Source organism: Chinchilla lanigera, unplaced genomic scaffold (assembly GCF_000276665.1).
Source record: "Chinchilla lanigera isolate Chin_1 unplaced genomic scaffold, ChiLan1.0 scaffold00050, whole genome shotgun sequence".
Classification (NCBI taxonomy): Eukaryota; Metazoa; Chordata; class Mammalia; order Rodentia; family Chinchillidae; genus Chinchilla; species Chinchilla lanigera.
In genome coordinates this window covers 10,822,619-10,841,251 of record NW_004955451.1, presented here as the reverse complement: position 1 = coordinate 10,841,251, position 18,633 = coordinate 10,822,619, and the positions used below count along the sequence as shown (strand labels likewise).

The following is an 18,633-nucleotide window of genomic DNA, read 5'->3' as shown; positions in this document are numbered from 1 at the left end:
GATATGATTGACAGGCTGAGTTATCTCAGGGGCATTGCATAGGAATGACTCTGCTGGAGGTACCTGTACTAATAGCATTTCTTTTGGCCACTTTGAGGCCACTGGGACAAAATACCTGACACAGTTTAAAGGAGGAAAGGTTATTCTGCCCCATATTTTCAGCAGGTTCAGTCCGTGATCAGCTGGCTCCAGAAAACAACAGCATGGTGGAGGAAAGCTGCTCAGCCCTGGCAGCCAGGAAGCTCTGAGACAGATGCGGTACAAAAACACACTTTTCCAGCTCACATGCCAGTGAGCCACCCCTGCCAACTAGGTGCCACCTCCTAACAGCACATAAGCTATGAACGCATCCACTGATGAGTTCAGTCCAGTGATTCAGTCACATCCTAACAGCTCCACCTCTGAATGTGTGAGACTTTTGTGGGGACATTTTGGGTCTAAACCATAACTAAGCATTGCTTCGTGGATTTAACATATCTTAATTATGAAGGTCAGGCTTTTTTCAGCTATGGCTTTATAAATATCCTGTTAATTACATATCATAGCAAAGCAGACCCAATATATTAAAGATCCATAGGATAAACATATTAGAAACTGTTGAGCATGGTAGTGCATGCCTGTAATGCCAGCAGTCTGGGAGGCTGAGGCAGGAGGTTCACAAGTTCAAGTCTGGCCTGGACAACTTAGCAACATAGATGATTCTGTCTCAAAATGAAAATAAAAAAAGGGCTAGGGATGTGTAGTTCAGTGCAAAGGTCCTGGGTACCACAATACCAATCCCCAGTACCTCAATAAATATATTAATTCAAGAGCAGAGATATATGCATACTACTGAAATATAGCAATTTATTTATAAATGAGACCAAATGAACAGTGAACAGTGCTTCAGAAATTGAAAAAAGGGGACACCAATAGTACTAAATACACAGCCTTTTATTTATTTTCTTCAGGTTCAGAGTTTCTGTGATTTAATTATATAAAGATGAAGGGTCAGTATGCAACCTAAAAATATTTATTAAAATTATACCAATACTTTAATAAACTATACAAAAAAGACAATGAGACAAACATATGTATTTATAGAACTGCATTATCAGTCAAGCCAGATCCCTGAAGAGAGAATTCCTGGCATGACCTCATTTATCTGTGAGAACACAGAGCAATCCTTGTTGAGACATACACATTCATCTACTTGTCCAGCACGGTCAGACCTCCACTTTTTGATGGTTTCCTTCTGCTATGAATGTGTATGTCTAGTTGTCTGCTTCTTACAGCAGACATTTACCTTCCTCATCCACCAGCCATCGGAGGAGGGCTGGGACCATGAAGATGACTGATTCGACCCATTCTTCGGGGAGGGTTTCCTGGTGGCCCTCTTCCATCATCATATCTGGAATCAGACGAGTTTCTGTAGCCTCTTCCCTTTTTCACATCTTGCTGAAGCAGAGTTTTGAAAAACAAAACCACAAACTCGGCTATTCCCCAGAAGAAATCTGTTATTAATGATAGTCTCCAAGGGGACTGACTCCGACTGTCCAACACTTGTCCATTCGAGATGTAAACCATCTTCCCTCCCTCTTCGCTTCACAGCGACAGCCACACTGCCCTTTGTAACAGCAAAAAAAACCAAACAAAGTTCTTCAAGCAAGGACTGGCGTGCGGCAGAGGCTATGGGCATTGGAGCAGGGGAGTGGGGAATCGCTGCCTGAGAGCATGCAGTGTGGCTCAAGCACGACGAGTGAGCGCTAAGGGCCTGCTGAACAGGGCTGGACCTACAGTCAGCAAGCACGGGCTGTAACCCTGACACTTTAAGAGGCAGATTTCATGTGTTCTAACCACAATAAAATTTTAAAAATTAGAATTCACGAACTATAATGTCTCAGAATAGTAAAATAAGCAAACCACAGGACATCAATACAAAAGAGTACCGTGCAGCAGTTTAAAACTGTGTTGTAAAAGGGTACTCGGTGACGCTGTGTGAGGTGGCACAAGCCTGTAAGCCCACCCCTCTGGGAGGAGGCTGAGGCAGGAGGATCGAAAGTATGAGCTCAGCCTGGGCAACTTAGTGGGACCCTGTCTCAAAATAAATACAACAGGGTTAAGGATGTATCTTAGTGCAAAGGGCCTGGGTTTAGTCCCCAGAACTACAAAATACTGTAAATAAATAATTTTAAAAGCATATACAATGCCTAAGATAGTAAATAAAATTATTTTCTCCTTGTGATCTTTTTTACTCTTTCCAGGCTTTTTATAATCGGCAAGTGTGACTTTTGTGATAAGGGAAAAAAGTTCTAAACCAATCTAAGTGATATAAACCTACCCTCCAGCATGAGAGCAGGCTTTGGCGGAGGGAAAGCCATCCACACCTTCCTATGGGTGGGGCTATCTGAGCATCGCCAGCTTATGCTCCAGACAACACGGACCACGTTTCACTCACAGCGCAACACTGACCACATGTAATGCGGTTGGCTGAACTGCACAACCAATTATCTTCCCCACAGCTCAAAGGCTGGACTCGCTTCCAATGCAAAGAAAGACAAATCAAAAGAACACACAGTCCAGTTCTCCATTGCCGCCTCTCCTACCCAGTATAAAAGAGAAAATTGGGCCGGGGATTCAGCTCAGCGGCGCAGCACCTTCCCGGCAAGCACAAGATCCTGTGTTCGACTCCTGGTACCAATAAATAAGTGAATGAATGATAAAATTGCTGACTGGCACCGAAGACAGGTCGATCTGATAAAAAAGGACTACACTGGGCTGCAGCTGCAAGAAGGGTGCCTGTCCAGCACGTGAGGGGTGTGGGGCTGACCCCAGCGCGGCACAACAGATCTCCGTGCAGCAAATCTGCTGGTCTGGAGCTGTGTCAGAAACAGCGGCAGTGAGGGCGCGGGGCCAGAGAGGTGCACACACAGTGCAGACAGCTGTGAGCCTCCGCCAGCCCTGCCCTGCTTACTAACAGCGTGCGCTGTGACCCTGGTTAATGCAGCAGGCCGGACAGCTCCTACTTAGGTTATCGTCTCCCCGAGTCCACTTTTCAAAGGGGCAGGACACAGCACACACTCTCCAGCACGCTGCCCTGCAGCCCATCCAGACTGCGGGCAGGAGGCAGCTCCTCCGCACCGAGGAGACCGCGCCGGAAACCCCTCTGGCGGACCCACGGCACTGACTCGGAGAGCCCGAGCGCTGGGCCGCAGCAAGGGTGCGGCAGCGCAGGGCTGCAAGGTCTCAGGCCGTAAGGAATAGTAAGTGAGGGTCTGCTCAAAGAAATGAAGTCTGAAATCCATCCCAGACCATGCTAACAATACGGCATTCATTTATCCATAATTTACTTCCCTTTTATACTTTTTGCCACATAAAAATAACTCCTGGGCCCTTAAATTAGTCATCCGTGTGTGCTGCGCTTCTACAGGTGGGCCCCGGGCACTGGGCAGGACAGCAGAGGAGGAGGGGCTCTCCATCTCCGGGGAGACATTCAAACAGGCGTTCCTGGTCTCCAGGCAGGGTGACCGCAGCTCCCAGGATCAGCAGGGAAATAGAAGTCCCTGCTATTGCCTTAGGGCAGGGCACAGCTCCCTTACACTGTGCCCCCTCCAGAGTACAGGACACAATTCAGTGTCTGTCTGCCTCCAGCTACAGACAGAATCGGAGAGTCAAGCCTAAACACCACCTGTTAAAGAAACAATGTACTTTTTTTGGTATCAGAAATCGAACTCAGGACCTTGTGCTTGCCTAGCAGGCACTGTGCCACTGAGCTATATCCCCGGCCCCATGTACTACTTTTGCTGCCTCCTGCCCGCAGTCTTGATGGGCTGCAGGGGAGCATGCTGGAGAATGTACGCTGTGTTCTACCCCAAAAATAAGCTTACAAGGCGATACAGGAAGGACAAGAGAAATTCCTACTAGGACTTAAAAACTGCGGCCACTCCCCCAGCACTCTCGAGGCTGAGGCAGGAGGATCATTGCAGTGTGACACCAGCCTAGACTATACAGTGAGTTCAAGGGCAGCCTGAACTACATAGCCTGTAGTTCTCAAAAACCAACAAAACAGTAAGAACAACAACAACAATCCCCTCAAAACTGGGAGCATTTATTATGTATTATTCAACACAAGGTTTCAAAGGAGTCGCACGACACAATTCTACCTTTTGCCCGCACTTTCTAGAGACTCCTGTTGTATATTACATGTTACAAGTCAGGTAACAGGTTGTATGCACTGGCAAAGTCCTGACTGCAAATGCCATGTTACTTATTTAAAAACTACCTACTGGGCTGAGGTGCAGCATGTGCAAGGCTCTGGAGTCTACCCCCAGCACGGGACAGACAGAAAGAAGGCGAAGGCGACCAGCCTGTCACATCCCACTGTTGGGTATTAGTCAGGCGTCTTTGCGTAGGTGGGTGGCGGCCCATTGTAATCCGAGCTACTCAGGAGGCTGAGCGAGGAGAACTGTAAATTCAAGTCCAACCTGGGCAATGTGGCATGACCTCGTCTCCAAATAAAACATAAAACCACCAGACGTGGTGGCGCACGCCTGTCATCCCAGCACTCAGGAAGTTGAGGCAGGAGGATCACTGTGAGTTCGAGACCAGCCTGAGCTACAAAGTGAGTTTAAGGCCTGCCTGAACTGTACAGCGAGACCCTGTTGCAAAAAGCAAAACAAATGAAATACAAAGAGGGCTAGGGATGTGGCTGAGTGTGAAGGCCCTGAGTTCAGTTCAATCCCAGTACCACACACACACACACACACACACACACACAGTGTCTTTTGCAATGGCATTATGGATGCTAAACACCGAGACTTACGGACTTGTCAAGCTTCCTTGTGAAATTTACTTATTTTGTAACCTTATTTCCCCTTGAAAGGCCTTAAGAATGTAAAATATGTAAAAAAAAAAAAAAAAAAAAAAGTCCAGATTTGAGACTTCAGTGCTATGACTACGAAGCCCTCGCACTGGCGGGACTGTAAAATAACGTAGCCATCTGGACGGCAGTGTGGTGGTTCCTCAAAAAAAAAAAACAACTTAAAACTATTATTTTTTTAAAATACTATTATCATCTAGCAATTTTGCTTCTGTATATTTTCATAAGTGACACTGGAGTGTCAAAGAAATGATTTGCATAGCCACGTCCATGGCAGCATTATTCACAATCACCTTCAGGTGGATGCAACCCATGCGTCCCATGGTAGATGAATGGATGGACGAGATGTGGTACCCATATACAAGGAATTATTATTATTTGCCTTAAAAGGAAAGAAATCTGCCAGGCACAGTGGCATGCACCTGTAATCCCAGCAATGAGGGAGGCTGAGGCGGGAGGATTCTAAGTCTGAGTCCAACCTGGATAATTTAGAGACCCCGTCTCAAAATAAAAATAGAAAAGGGGTTGGAGGTACAGCTCAGAGGTACAATATCCCTGAACTCAATCTCCAGAATTGAAGACAGGGGGAAAAAAGGAAAGCAAACTTACTACATGCTATCACATGGATGAACCATCAGGACATTATGTGAGTGAAATACAACAGTCTTAAAAAGACAAACGCTGGGGCTGGGGATTTAACTCAGCAGCAAAGCGCTTGCCTGGCAAGCGCAAGGTCGTGAGTTCGGTTCCCGGTACCGGAAAAAAACCAAAGCAAAAAAAAAAAGACAAACGCTATGCTGTCAAGTGTCTAGTAGAAGAAGTCAAATGCATAGAAAGTAGAACATTGATTTCCAGGGATTGGGGAATTACCGCTTCATGGACATAAAATTTCTGATTTGCAAGATGAAAGAGTCCTGGAATCTGTTCTACATTAAGCTGCATAATCTAAAATGATTAAGATGGCAAATTCTATGTTCACCACTGCTACAAAAAGTGTCAATAATTTAGTCTCAGTTGAGACGCTGTGGTGCAAGCAACCGGTCTTTGTGTCCCTTTCTCCCTGCTTTATATGTCAGGCCAGAAGTCTACAAGCTTTGCAGAATAGTTTCGGTTATTCTGTTCAACCAGTGTAACATGTGTACAGAATATAAATGTCTAAGCTGTTTTCTGTCTTTGTAGACAGGATCTTGTTATGTAATTCCAGCTGGCTTCAAACTCACTGCAATCCTCCTGCCTCAGCCTCCTAAGTAGTGAGATTAGAGGGATGCACCACCATACCCAGTGAGAATTTTAGTTTCTAATAAACTGTGTTCACAGCTATAGAAAATAAGTATTCTATTAAAGACAACTAACAGTATATGTCCCAAGGTGATGTTTTCCTAAACCTGACTTTATCTGAAGTAAGCCAAATGAAGAGGTAAACAACCGTGTGAGGCCTGCCTGCCTTTCAGATTTGAAGACTGTGTAATCTGCATGAAAGTAAAGACAAAATCACAAACAACCCCACACAGGATCCAGTGCTGTAACACACATCACCTTAGTATTTCATGCCCACATTTCTTTCTCCCTAAAATAAAAGTCTCTAGGTCAGTGGTTCTTCGATTCTTGATTTACAGTCTGGCCTGAGAGCGCCAAGCTCTGGCACACCACGTGCTCTTCCAGAGGCACGTTCATGTACTCAGGCTCAGGAGCAGGCGCTAACCCACACAAACACCAAGAGGAGCTGGGGATTTAGCTCAGCAGCACAGCGCCTGCCTGGCAAGTGCAAGGTCATCAGTTCGATTCCCGGTACCGGAAAACAAAACAAAAAAAAAAAGAACAAATGCTGGGAGCCAGAACGCATGCAAGACTTGGGAAGATAAAACGCACTTAGGTGGTAACAGGCTTGTAGGTGCACAAGAATTCAGATCATTAAAAAAAGGCTCAAACGGCCCAACCCTGCGCTCTTCTTGGAAGACGACGGCCTCTGTGTCCCTCTCAGTGCCGAGGTCTGCGCACCCGGTTCCGCTGGCCTGGCAGGGAGCAGAGTCTTATGTTCGCCGCCAGTGCGCAGTATCACATCTGCCGTGCAGTGGCTCGAAACAGCTGCTTGCTGAAGGAAGCTGAATGGTGCTCAGACCAGAGCTGAAGAGATCCATGGAACTGCAAAAGCAAGCTGGGCACGGTGCACGCCTGTCACCCCGGCACTCGGGAGGCTGAAGCAGGTAGATCACTATGAGTTCTGGGCCAGCCTGAGATACACAGGGAGTTCAGGGCCAGCCTGAATTATATAACTAGACCTTCTCTTAACAAATAATAACCACCACCTGCGGAAACAGCCCACAGTAAAAGGACATACTGAGCCATGTCCAGGATCCATTACAAGTTAGATACACTCTGCCCCAGGAAAGTACAGGCATACAGCACACCAGTTTTCTTGTCTAAAATTGGATAAATTAAACCAGGGTGCATTCCTGCGAGTTAACTTGCTTCTCTCATTTATTTGAAAACGCTTACTTTGAGGGAGAGCTGTATCAGGGAGTACAGTAAAGTCCTGGCCCCCGCTGCCGGGATTGTCTGCGTTTGTATTTCACTGAACCTGTGTCTTCCAAACTGGTCACGATTAGTCTACGAAGAGCAGCTTTTTGTCTACTTTTTGTGAAACTCTATGAAATACCATTTTCCACCTGTGCTACAGCCTTCAGAGGCTCAGGGCTACTGCTGGCCTGCGAGGAGAAACTGCGTATTTACGAGGTGTCCACGTACTGTCTCTGGCCTGTGCTGGGCTCAGGCTGCAGGGCCCGTCTGTCACCTACTGCGCTCACAATGCGGCCGTGCGCTTGGTCAGTTTTGACTGAAAGACCTCCTCACGAAGACTCCAGCGAAGTGACATTACGTGGGGATGCTCTCCGCAGAGGCCACTGCTTGGGTCAGGGTCCCTCCCACCTCCCACCTTCTCACAGCAGCTCGTCGCGTGGTCCTTTTCCATTCCTACAGCTCACCGGGATTTTCACAGCTCACTCTGCATATTTAACGTGTTAAACATTATGGCGTACTGAAAGTGTGCACCACCCTTTCTGTTTTCCTGCCATCATTTCTGAAATGGGTAACAATGATCTAGGGGTAGTCACAATCAAGTCTTTTCTACAGAAAGACCCTGACTCTATTTGTTCATATTCTTTATTTCTATCTGTATACTTTGCCTCTATGAGACAAAAGCATTTTTCTTAAACACAAAGTGACCTCAACTTTTATATACTATTGTATCTTCTTGTTTGTTTTTTGAGACAAGGTCTCAATACATAGTGCAGGCTGGCCCCAAACTTGAGGCAATACTCCTGCCTCAGCCTCCCAGATACTGGAATTACAGGGTGCACCACCATACCCAGCTGATTTTAAATATTCTTGGTCTGGAAATTCATCAAAATCTTTTCAGAATACAGCTCACAGCTCTCAGTCAATCCCCACAAGAAAACCCCCTAGACTAGCAAGGCATGATGCTCTTCATGGAAACCAAATACCTGTCCAATAATAGGTATTTTCCTACATTGATTGAGGGATACTTGAGAAATAAAAGTGGTATACAGTTGAGGTATGCAGTCTGTTGCTTTGATAGACGTACGCACTGTTGAAATGATCGCCATCACTGAGCCGGTTGGCCCACCCCGCCTCCAGGTACCTCTGGATGCCAGGGCTGGGAGCAACCACTGCTTACCAGTATTATTAAAAATTATGAAATGGAATTAAGAAAACTTTCTAGAAGAAATTTTTAACTCTGCTTTGTAAAATATTTGGGCTCTGAGCACTGGAACATTTCTAGTCCAGAGCACTGCGTCTAAGCATCAATCAGTTTTTTCTTTGTGATGCTGGAGGCTGATCTGAGGCCCCACATAGGCCGGGCAAGCTCTTCACCCACCCCTCAATGTGCTCACAGCCCAGGTCTGGTTTTTTGTTTTTTTGGTTTTTTGGTTTTTTGTTTTTTTGTTTTTTTGAGACGAGGTCTCTGCTATGTAGCCCAGGCTGGCCCTGAGTGCTGGGATTACAGGCATGCACCACTATGCCTGGCCAGACCAGTTTTGTTTTGTTTTTTGTTTTGGTTTTTTTGAGACAAGGTTTTGCTATGCAGTTCATGCTGGTCTTGAACTAACTTCGTACCCCAGGCTGGCCTCAAACTTGCAGTGATCTTCCTGCCTCAGCCTCCTGAATGCTGGGATTATAGGTGTGAGCCACTGTGCTCTCAACCAGCCCAGCTTTTGTTTTGTTTTGGAACCGGGAATTGAACTTGGGTCTTGCACTTGCCAGGCAGGCGCTGTGCTGCTGAGCCACATTGCCAGCCGAGCCCAGGATTTTTTACTATAAAAAAGCACGGTAACTTTTCTTCAACAGGAAATATTTAAGATAACTTTTTTATGTTAAAAGTTTAAACATCAACTCTAAGTATTTAATAAATATCCATGTGCAATTACCTTAAAAGAAGACACCATTCAAAATACAAGCTTTAAACATTACCATTTTTACTAGTTCTCAACATATGCAAGTATCTTGCTTAACATACAGTAAATATGCCCCAAAAATGTCACTTAAAAACAGGCACTAACAAATAACTAATTCCCTTTTCCTTTCCCAAGCAGAAGTTTAAAAAGGGAGAAAATGGAAAATGGACAGACTAGGTCTTTATTTCTCTCTTCAAACTGTAAGGATCACCTGGTCCTTGAAACTCTCAAAGGAGAATTTATGTAAGAATTATAGAACTTGCTATTCACTGTCACAAACGTAACAGAAAATATTATAATACGTAATCCGTCTTTTTAAAAATTCTACTTTTGGGGCTGGGAATACAGCTGAGTGGCACAAGCACCTGCCTGGCAAGCACAAGGTCCTGAGTTCGATTCCCAGTACCAAGAAAAATATAAATAAATAAAAAATAAAATTCTACTTTTATTTTGCCTTCTTTGAACTTTAATACCGAAACCTACCCAAGAGGCTAAGGCAGGAAGATCGCTGTGAGCACAAGGCCAGCCTATGCTACAGAGCAGGACCCCGTCTCAAAAAAAAAAAAAAAAAAAAGAAGGTGATCAAAACCCCAAATGGAGACAGTATGAATATAAACAACACAAAGAGAGGGTCCGGATGCAATCACCATCCTGGAAGCAAGCACAGAGCGCCTGAATCTGGCTCCTAAACGCAGTACCATAGAAACAAGGGAACTCGGACAGCAAGGGAAGATAGGAGGGCAAGGAGCTTCTCCCAGAAGTCAGGGGAAACCGAAGTACTCAGCAGCGGGTGGGGTGAGCTGGAAGACACAGGAGCCAATCTAGAAGAGCTCCCGGTGTTCGATGCTGCAGTGATTTGAAAACCAAACGACAGAACTGGAGAGCCCACAGATCAAACTCACACCCACTGAGTGCACCCTGGAAGGAAAGAGGACCGTTACTCCTCACAGAATTGTACTTCACAAACGCAGAGGGATGGTTGGGCCGGGGATACGGCTCAGTGGCACAGCGCCTGCCTGGCAAGCATGAGGTCCCGAGTTCGATTCCTGGTACCAAAACAAAAACCCCACAAAACGCAAATGTAGAGGGGTGAAGAAAATAGAAAATAACCACTAGCAAAATTACACTAGTAATTGTGGTGGGGAAGATCCACTGAGGGCTGCTAACGTCAGCAGATGAATGTCTGAGAGAAAATCAGAGTATCTGCAAGTCTCAAAGTATATCCACTACGATATCGTTTAATTATGTGAGATAAATAGTAACTTCCCAGTGGAGAACGCTAACACACATCGGCCAAACTGAATGACCAACATTACAGCTAATAAAACATACTGACCTTATGGTGTTTCCCTTCATACGATTCTTTAAGAAGGTGTAAGGTTTCCGTGCTATTCTAGCACCCGCCCCAAAAAAGCATGACCTCAGCCAGGCGTGGTGCACTCTTGGAATGCCAGCACTCTGGGAGGCTGAGGCAGACAGATTGCAAGTCTGAGCACAGCCTGGGCAATTTAATAACTTAGGCAGCCTCTTATCTCAAAACAAAAAATAAGACAAGAGCTAGGGATGTAGCTCATTCTAAAGGCTCTGGGTTCAACCCTCAGTACTGGGGAGAAAATATAACCCCAATCTAGTGAGAACTCATTAGAGGTTAACTGAAGAGACATTCTCCAAAACAATGAACTAGCACTCCTCAAAAGCCTCAAGGTCATGAAAGATGACGGAACACACCGGAAGGGACTGAGGAGAGGGCGATGACTAAATACAACGGAAGACCCTACACACAGCCTGGAACAGAACGAGGACGTCACTGGCAAACCAGTGAAACCCAGCACACGCCTGCTCCAGAGCGGACAGCACAGGGTCGAAGCCCCACCTCGCTGCTGAGAATGCCCTGGAGCCAGCACTGGGGGAAGCCGGGCGAAGGGACCTGAGGGCTCCGCACCCTTCCTGCAGCTTTTCTCTTCCTTTCAGATTACTTCAAAACAAAAGATGTTTTTAAAAACAAAAACCTTTTAATGATTTTAAAATTTGCCACTGCACATGGTAATTTGCCACTGCACATAGCGGGAATCTTTGATAACAGACAAGAGGAATACCACGCAAATACTCCGGAGACTAAGCCGCAGGAGCCAGCGGAGAACAGAAGCGCAGATGGAGGCGGATGCAAAGTTCTCCCCCAAGAAGGCCGGCTCTGTGGGCCTCCCCTCTGCATGCTGAGCACGTCCCCGCAAGAAGGCAGCACACAGACCGCTGGCCTCCACACCAGACTGCCGACAAAGCGGCGCACAGCGGACCCGCCGAAGTGCTCTGAGAACTCTACGATGGTCAGGCAGGTGAACGGTCCATAAAGCAGAGGACCGGAAGATAATGCGCACTACTCTACCAGCGCTTTACCCCGCATTTCCCTACCTGGTAGAGCAGGTTCCTGTACTACTACCTCTTTAGAACGGTCCTCCTTACACCTGGTCTCCTCCTTGATTTGCAGCTTGTTCACGAGTGTCAATCAGTCAGATAGAAAGCTTCACCTGACCATTACTGTTTGTCCCCCCGCTGAGCACTTTTATGACACACTTTCTAGCACAACAACTTTATTTTGTTTTTGTGTTTTGAGACAGGGTCTCGCTCTGTAGCCCTGTCTGGCCTCAAACTCATGGAGATCCTCCTGCCTCAGCCTCCCTAGTGCTGGGATTACAGGTGTGTGCCACCATGCCCCGCTAGCAGAACAACTTTGGTTTCTTTTACCAATTTTACTAGAAAACCTCCAGTTTAAAAAAAAATTCTGCTAATGAAGCAATATAAAATGCCTCTGCTTTTAGCCTTGAACTGATCTCTAAAGAATTTGAGGCTTGTCAATCAAGTGCCAGGTGAGGGGTCACGAAGCTGTGACCTTCAGCCTGGCCTCAACAGCCAAGCAGGGCAAAACCTGTGTGCGTGGGACCTCAGAAGACAAGCAACTGGATGCACAGGCTGCAGCCAGGGAGGGGCCGGATGGAGATCGAACCTGTGAGCAGTCACATGGGGGCGGTATGTTCAAACACGGGACTTGACTACCCGGGTTTAGAGAAGGGCTGGGGTGAAGCCTGGGTCGCTCCACCATCTCAGAGGACTAGAAGAAGAGAAACCAGCAGGGAAGGGGCAGGGAAAAGTCAGGCAGAGCATGACGTGCCAGGGCAGGATGTGAAGGAAGCACTGGAGAATCAGGGTGCATTCAAATGTGTCAAGTGCTTCTCAAAGACAAGGTGAGGACTGAGGGATTTTATCAGGTTGGACAAAGGGTGTATCTGTCAGTTTAGGCGAAAGGTGTGCTGGTGCAGCAGGCAGCAATGACAGGTCTGAGGCGTGCGACCGAGAGAAACGACTGCTCCCCACACACGCCAAGCGAGGCTGCCACCACCTCGGGCCCTGGCGGCTGTGACCTGGCCTGTGTCACGGTCCTGCTGCAGACCTCTGGATCACCTGCGCGTCCCCGTGACGTCTCCCGGAGAGAAGCACCTTTCCCTACGAGGTACCGCCACCTTCCCGCCTTCGTAACAGCGCTCATCAGTGCTTGCAATTCCATGATTTCATTTATTCGTTTACCTGCTGGTCCCCCTTCGTAAGAAGGTGGTAAATCCAGAAACACCGAGAGCAGGGCGGGGGAAAGGAGAATGAAAGAGATCAGTGTGTGTGCGCCAGTTCCTCAGTTACTGCGTACCACAAATTTTATTAACGCGCTAATAAAAAGAGAAATCTGCACGCGCTTTTGAAGCAGTGCACATTTAAGCAGTGCACAGTTACCGCGTACCACAAATTTTATTAACGTGCTAATAAAAAGAGAAATCTGCACGTGCTTTTGAAGCAGTGCACATTTGTCTAGGCCCATCTTTCCTAGAAAACCCACGGAGGTATTTATAACCTCACTCCTGCTTTCTCACACAGTGGGAAGATTTCAATACAGAAACTAAAAAGGCCCATAACCTGGCAAATCTCCCTTCGCTGCTTTTTTGCCAAAAAATTCTATTGTCCTCTGTTTTCTGGTTATAATCCATCACGCGGCTTTTCTCACAGGACATTTGTCACCTTCATTTTACATTACAAGAAAACAGTGCTCATAAAATTAATGGTAATTATAATTCTCTTCCACTTTTTTTCTTTCTTCTTACTTTTGGCTGCAGTACCAGGGATGGAATCTGGGGCCCTCACACTGGCTATGTTCCCAGACCTCCCTCAACCCCCTTTTAAAGGGCCTTGCCAAGTCATTAAAATGCTCACGATGGGCTCAAACTTGCCATCCTCCTGCCTCAGCCTCCCGGACTACTAGGATTACAGATGAGCTTTAGGAGATTTTAAATTAAGAGATAATGTAGTCCCTGGAAGACAAGGTGAGAGGGTATGCGATAAGCCTGCAATGTGGCCCATGTGTGAACCCAACCTTGACTTCCAGCCCTTGGTAAAGTTAAAGAAGTACTTCTGGTTAATTAGAAGGGCCCAGGTGAATAATAAAATAGGTCCTAATGAGCAGGCGCACTTTACAAATCAGACTTGTGCCACCCTGCAGTGTGCCAGCTGGTTGCTGAACATCACTATCGGCTGGACTTTATCCCAGAAAGTGGCTCCATGTCCAGACCGTGCAGAGTGAGTTGGGATTATTTTAGAATCTCTCTGGGGAGCACTGGCCTTACTGTTTCCAGGGAGGACCCAAAAATCTCCTATGCTAAGACCATATTAATCACCTCTTAATCAGCTTATAACTTGCCAGTTAAGTTCTGTTACAGCATGTCACTGGATTAAGTAAGAAACGAATTATAATAATTGTCTGTTAAAGCATACTGTTGGGTAATAAACTACAGCTGCCATACGGTAATTCATCCTTGATGTACTAAAAGTATCCCTCCTACTTAATTTTGTTTTGGGAAAGAGAACGCAGCAAGTAGGCCAATGAGAGGTGGCTATTTTGGAAAATCTACTAAACCTACAGGCAGGCTAAAAAAGCCGGGGTGGCTGTAGGCGTGAAGAACGCGGCGTCTCCCCGAGCCATCGCTGCAGAACAAAACTGAGCGTGCCTGACTTCTAACAAACCGAGCTCGCAGGGAAGAGAAGCGGGTGAGGCACTGAGGTGGAGCCCAGTGGAAGGGGACTTGCCCAGCACACACAGGCCCTGGGTTCAATCTCCAGTGCCGGGAGACAAGAAACAATAACATTTTTCAGTGGGAGAAAAGCTATCGCATATTTAATGAGGGCTTACTGTTCTGAGCACATTTCAAAGGTCAACAGAATGAAGCCGAAAATCTCTACTGTCTGGAATTGAAAGAAAGACCATTTATATTATCTCAAAAGATTCTAACATCTACAAGAAATAATTCATTTAAAAACATGTTCTTATGGGCCGGGGATGTAGCTCAGCGGTGCAGCGCCTGCCTGGAAAGCGCGAGGTCCTGAGGTGGATTCCCAGTACCACCCCCAAGACCCCAAAAAATCCTCCTGAGTAAGCTTAAGTGCCACATGCCTGTATTCCCAGCTTGCTACTCAGGAGGCTGAGGCAGGAGATCACACATTCAAGTCCACTGCAGACAACTGAGTGAGAACCCGTCTCGGCCTCCCCACTACTTGGCAGTACAGGCAAGTCAGTGCACCCGGCTAACTTTAAAAACAAAATTTTCAGTTCATTATTAGTGTGTGTCCACTCTCTTCTGAGAGGGAGTCTTGCAGCTTTGCTGGGCTGCTGTGGAGCTTGTGGGCTCACAAAGTCCTATCAGCCTCCTAGCAGCTGGGACCACAGGCCCCAGCCACCATGCCTAGCTAGGCTGTGTTAGTCTCACTTATTTGATGACAACTTCTGGATCAAGACTATAATCTATAGTTGGGCTACTGGCACACGCCTATAATTCCTGCACTCAGGAGGCTGAGGCAGGAGGATGACTGTGAGTTGAGGCCAGTCTGGGCTACAAAGTGAGCTCAAGGCCACCTGGAACTGCATAGTGAGACCCTGTCTCAAAAGATAAAAAATAAATAAATTAAAATCTATAGCCAGGCAAGGTGGCGCACGCCTGTAATCCCGGCACTCAGGAGGCTGAGGCAGGAGGATCGTTGCAAGTTCGAGACCAGCCTGGGCTACAAAGTGAGCTCAAGGCCAGCCTGAACTGCATAGCAAGACCCTGTCTCAAAAAGACAAAAAAACCCAAAAAAACCAAAAACAAAGACAAAAAAACCCTCTATAATAAGTTAGCACCAGGCCTTTTGGTTAAACACAATGCACTTTGTGTAGTGCTTCATAAAGTAGTTTTAGCATAGAAAAAGTGTTTTTTGTTTTTAAATGGAAGTTTCCAACAGTACACCAGGGAGTTCAAGTACAGTGATTTTCAATTCTGAAAAACATAATTAGGTTTACCAGTCACCCCACCTGAAGTTCATCTTATACAGCTAAATCAAACTGAAACTAATTCAGGGAAGAGCTTAGTTCCAATTTTAAGACACCAAGTTTATCAATGGTTACATCTTACTAGGCTCTGCTTGTTGGGACTTCTGCTTAGATCAGAATACAGCTCACCTTCAGGCTGGTGTGCGACCGTGGCTGACTCAGCTCCTGGAATTTCCACTGCTCCGATCCCGGGGTCTCACCACCTTTCTGAGTGTCCGGCGTAAGCAGCCCATCTCCGGCAGGCAATGGGAAAATCCCTAACGATATAGGGCGTTCTTTTCTGTTCGGAGAGGAGAGAAAAAATTAAGCATTTATTTTCATTTGTCATGACCATAAGTGACAAGCCTGGGCTATTACTGTTTTGGGACCATCACGTTCAATGACACTTGTCTGCCCGTCTGAGCACGCAGCCGCACCACGAAGAGGACAGCGCCTCTGGAGCTGCAGCGATCTCTAAGAGACTGAGAAAACCTCCTGAGTTACTGTGTCTTGTGCCCAGGAAGCAAGCGGTGGTGCGGTCTGGTCTCGGGCAGCGCTGCTGAGTTTCCCTCATGCTTGGGCTGGGTTAGCCACAGTGACACGAGGCCCCTCCCCAGGGACTGAGTCCTGCCCCTGCTCCCCGCTCCCAGATCCCCCACTAAGCCCCGGATGTCTCTGGCGCCTCTGCAGGGTACACCTTTTCTGCCTACCAAAAAAAAAACAAAAAACCAACAATGCATTGTTTGAGTCAAGGCTATTGACTAAATACTACTGAAAAGATTTTTATCCCATCTAGAGTAGGAAATTTGTATTTTCCTACAGAGTCCTGTATGAATTCCCTGCAGGCAGCATACATATGAGAAAACCATTGTTAGTTTTTTTCCCAAACAAGGGGCTCAAAAGACTTCATTTTAAAATACTGCTGATTTCCAATGTTTTGTGGGAAATTTCAAAGAACAAGAGTTATACTTTTATTAACAGAATTTCAACAAAAGAACACCTCCTTTGTTGATGAACAGAGGACTCCAAATGGAAGCACTGCAGAAAAGTGGAAAGCGGCCTGCTCCCAGGTCATCCTGGGTCATTAACTCCGACATGTGGACGCTGGGAAAGAAACAAGACTCTATAGGTTTGGCGGCCCCTGAATTCCTACCTCCACTGTTGAGAAAGTTGGGACAGAAGCAATGAAGCTATAGATAAAAGGGAAAAAAGCCTGCTAAATGAGACCCTTATGGCATAAGTTCATTTTTATACCAAGAAACTGAAGTCACTGCTGAAACCTGACCTGACTTAATGCAAAAGGTGTGCCCTTCCAGTCCTATCAAAAAGGATTAGTAAAACTGTCAGCACATTTTCTTAAAGAGGAAGGGACACAAAGGGGCCGAGAAGCTGCATTTTATTAAAGTTGCACGCACAAGGAAATAAACTTTTGAAACAGGAATTCCCGCATCACTTCTTCACACTGTAACACTTTTTCCTATTCAACTTGGGAGAAAAAGTCAAACACAGCTCATCAGCACAGTAAAAGAGTAAATTTTAAGGCGTGATCTCAGTTTTTGATTAAAAGCTACCAGAACAACCAAAGGACAAAAATCAGCTACTCCTTTTACATCAACTCTTCCCAAACACTGGTTAGCAACACACTTTCCAGCAGTCAAGAATGAAGGCGGTTTACGTTTGTGAGTCACACGCAGTGCGCGCTGTCCACCTGCACATTTTCAAAGGCAGAGAATTTGCCTTTTAAAAAAAAAAAAAAAAAAAACTTGCTCTTTCTTGAGAATAACTGACCCTTATGTTAAAGTATGTCTTTTTTTTTTTTTTTTTTTTTTTGGTTTTTCTCCAGTACCGGGAACCGAACTCACGACCTTGCGCTTGCCAGGCAGGCGCTTTGCCACTGAGCTAAATCCCCAGCCCCCATAAAGTATGTCTTTTCTGTTCTTTGATCTTAAAATGCCCTTTCTTTCATTCAATAATCCCAACAGTTGATGGTAGCTAGATTTTCCCACCCAGTACTAGGGCTTGATCCCAAGGCCTTCACACTCAGCTGTATCCACAACCCTTTTCATTTTTAAATTTTGATACAGTTTCACTAAATTGCTAAGTTGCCCAGACCAGACTCAAACCTGTGATCCTCCTGCCTCGGCATCCCAGGGTGCTGGGATTACAGGTGCATGCTACCGTAGCTCCTGGCTTCAATTCTTTTTTTCATATCTACAACTGACAAAATGAAAAGCTGTCAATTATGTCAACCTGATGTTTAGCCCCCAACCTGGGGGAACATATTTTGGGACTCCTAAGAGCTACTGTAAGTTGACCCTTATTTCTTCTCTAACATACCTTTACTGCCTTTAAGAAGTGACTGGGAACTTAATCAGCCCCAGTCTAATGGAAAGCTGACTACCCCAAAACACAGAGGGAGCTAGGAGCGAGCACAGACTCGTGTGAATCCGTCACTGCCACAAGAAATCAAAACACAAGCCAGCGGTTGGAATCTTCCTCCCATTCCAATGCCAACACTTCATATTCACATGGATCAAACACTGAAAAAGGTTCAAACTGCTGGGGAAAGGGTCTTCCATGGCTCCAGTTTTTACTGTCCGACCAAGTCTACAACCCGATACACAAGGAGAATCCCCACCTCCTCCCTTTGCTTGTCAGTCATTCAGAAACTGCTCTCTAGGAAAGGGACTGTCACAGACCAGCAGCTGCCAGGAGGCTCAGTACGGCCCTGGGCTGCACTGCTCCAGCTCTGGAAAGAGCATAGTCCTCCACACTGCTCTTCTTTTACGGATAAGTTACCTGAGAGTTGGACAGGGAGATGTGCGGATGCAAGGTCACTCGGTTCATACTGGGGTTCTGCGGGCACGCGTGCTTAGTGCTCTGTGTACTACACGCTCCCGTAAGACCCGGAGAAGGGGACCAAAGGA

General features: G+C 46.3%; 2 protein-coding genes across 9 annotated transcripts in view; both read right to left on the bottom strand.

The window, feature by feature from the left end:
* Spag9 (sperm associated antigen 9) overlaps positions 1-18,633 on the bottom strand; it is a 95,150-nt gene that overhangs the window by 54,149 nt on the left and 22,368 nt on the right. For all 8 annotated transcript variants that reach the window (XM_013519283.1, XM_013519279.1, XM_013519281.1 and 5 more), the window contains one exon: positions 15,857-16,007. In XM_013519283.1, the coding sequence (XP_013374737.1) occupies positions 15,857-16,007 (151 nt within the window). The remainder of the gene's footprint in view (positions 1-15,856; positions 16,008-18,633) is intronic.
* LOC102027036 (selenoprotein K-like) lies at positions 827-1,590 on the bottom strand. The gene has a single exon (XM_013519284.1). It carries the CDS (start codon positions 1,564-1,566, stop codon positions 1,282-1,284), a length of 285 nt encoding a protein of 94 aa, XP_013374738.1. The 5' UTR covers positions 1,567-1,590; the 3' UTR covers positions 827-1,281.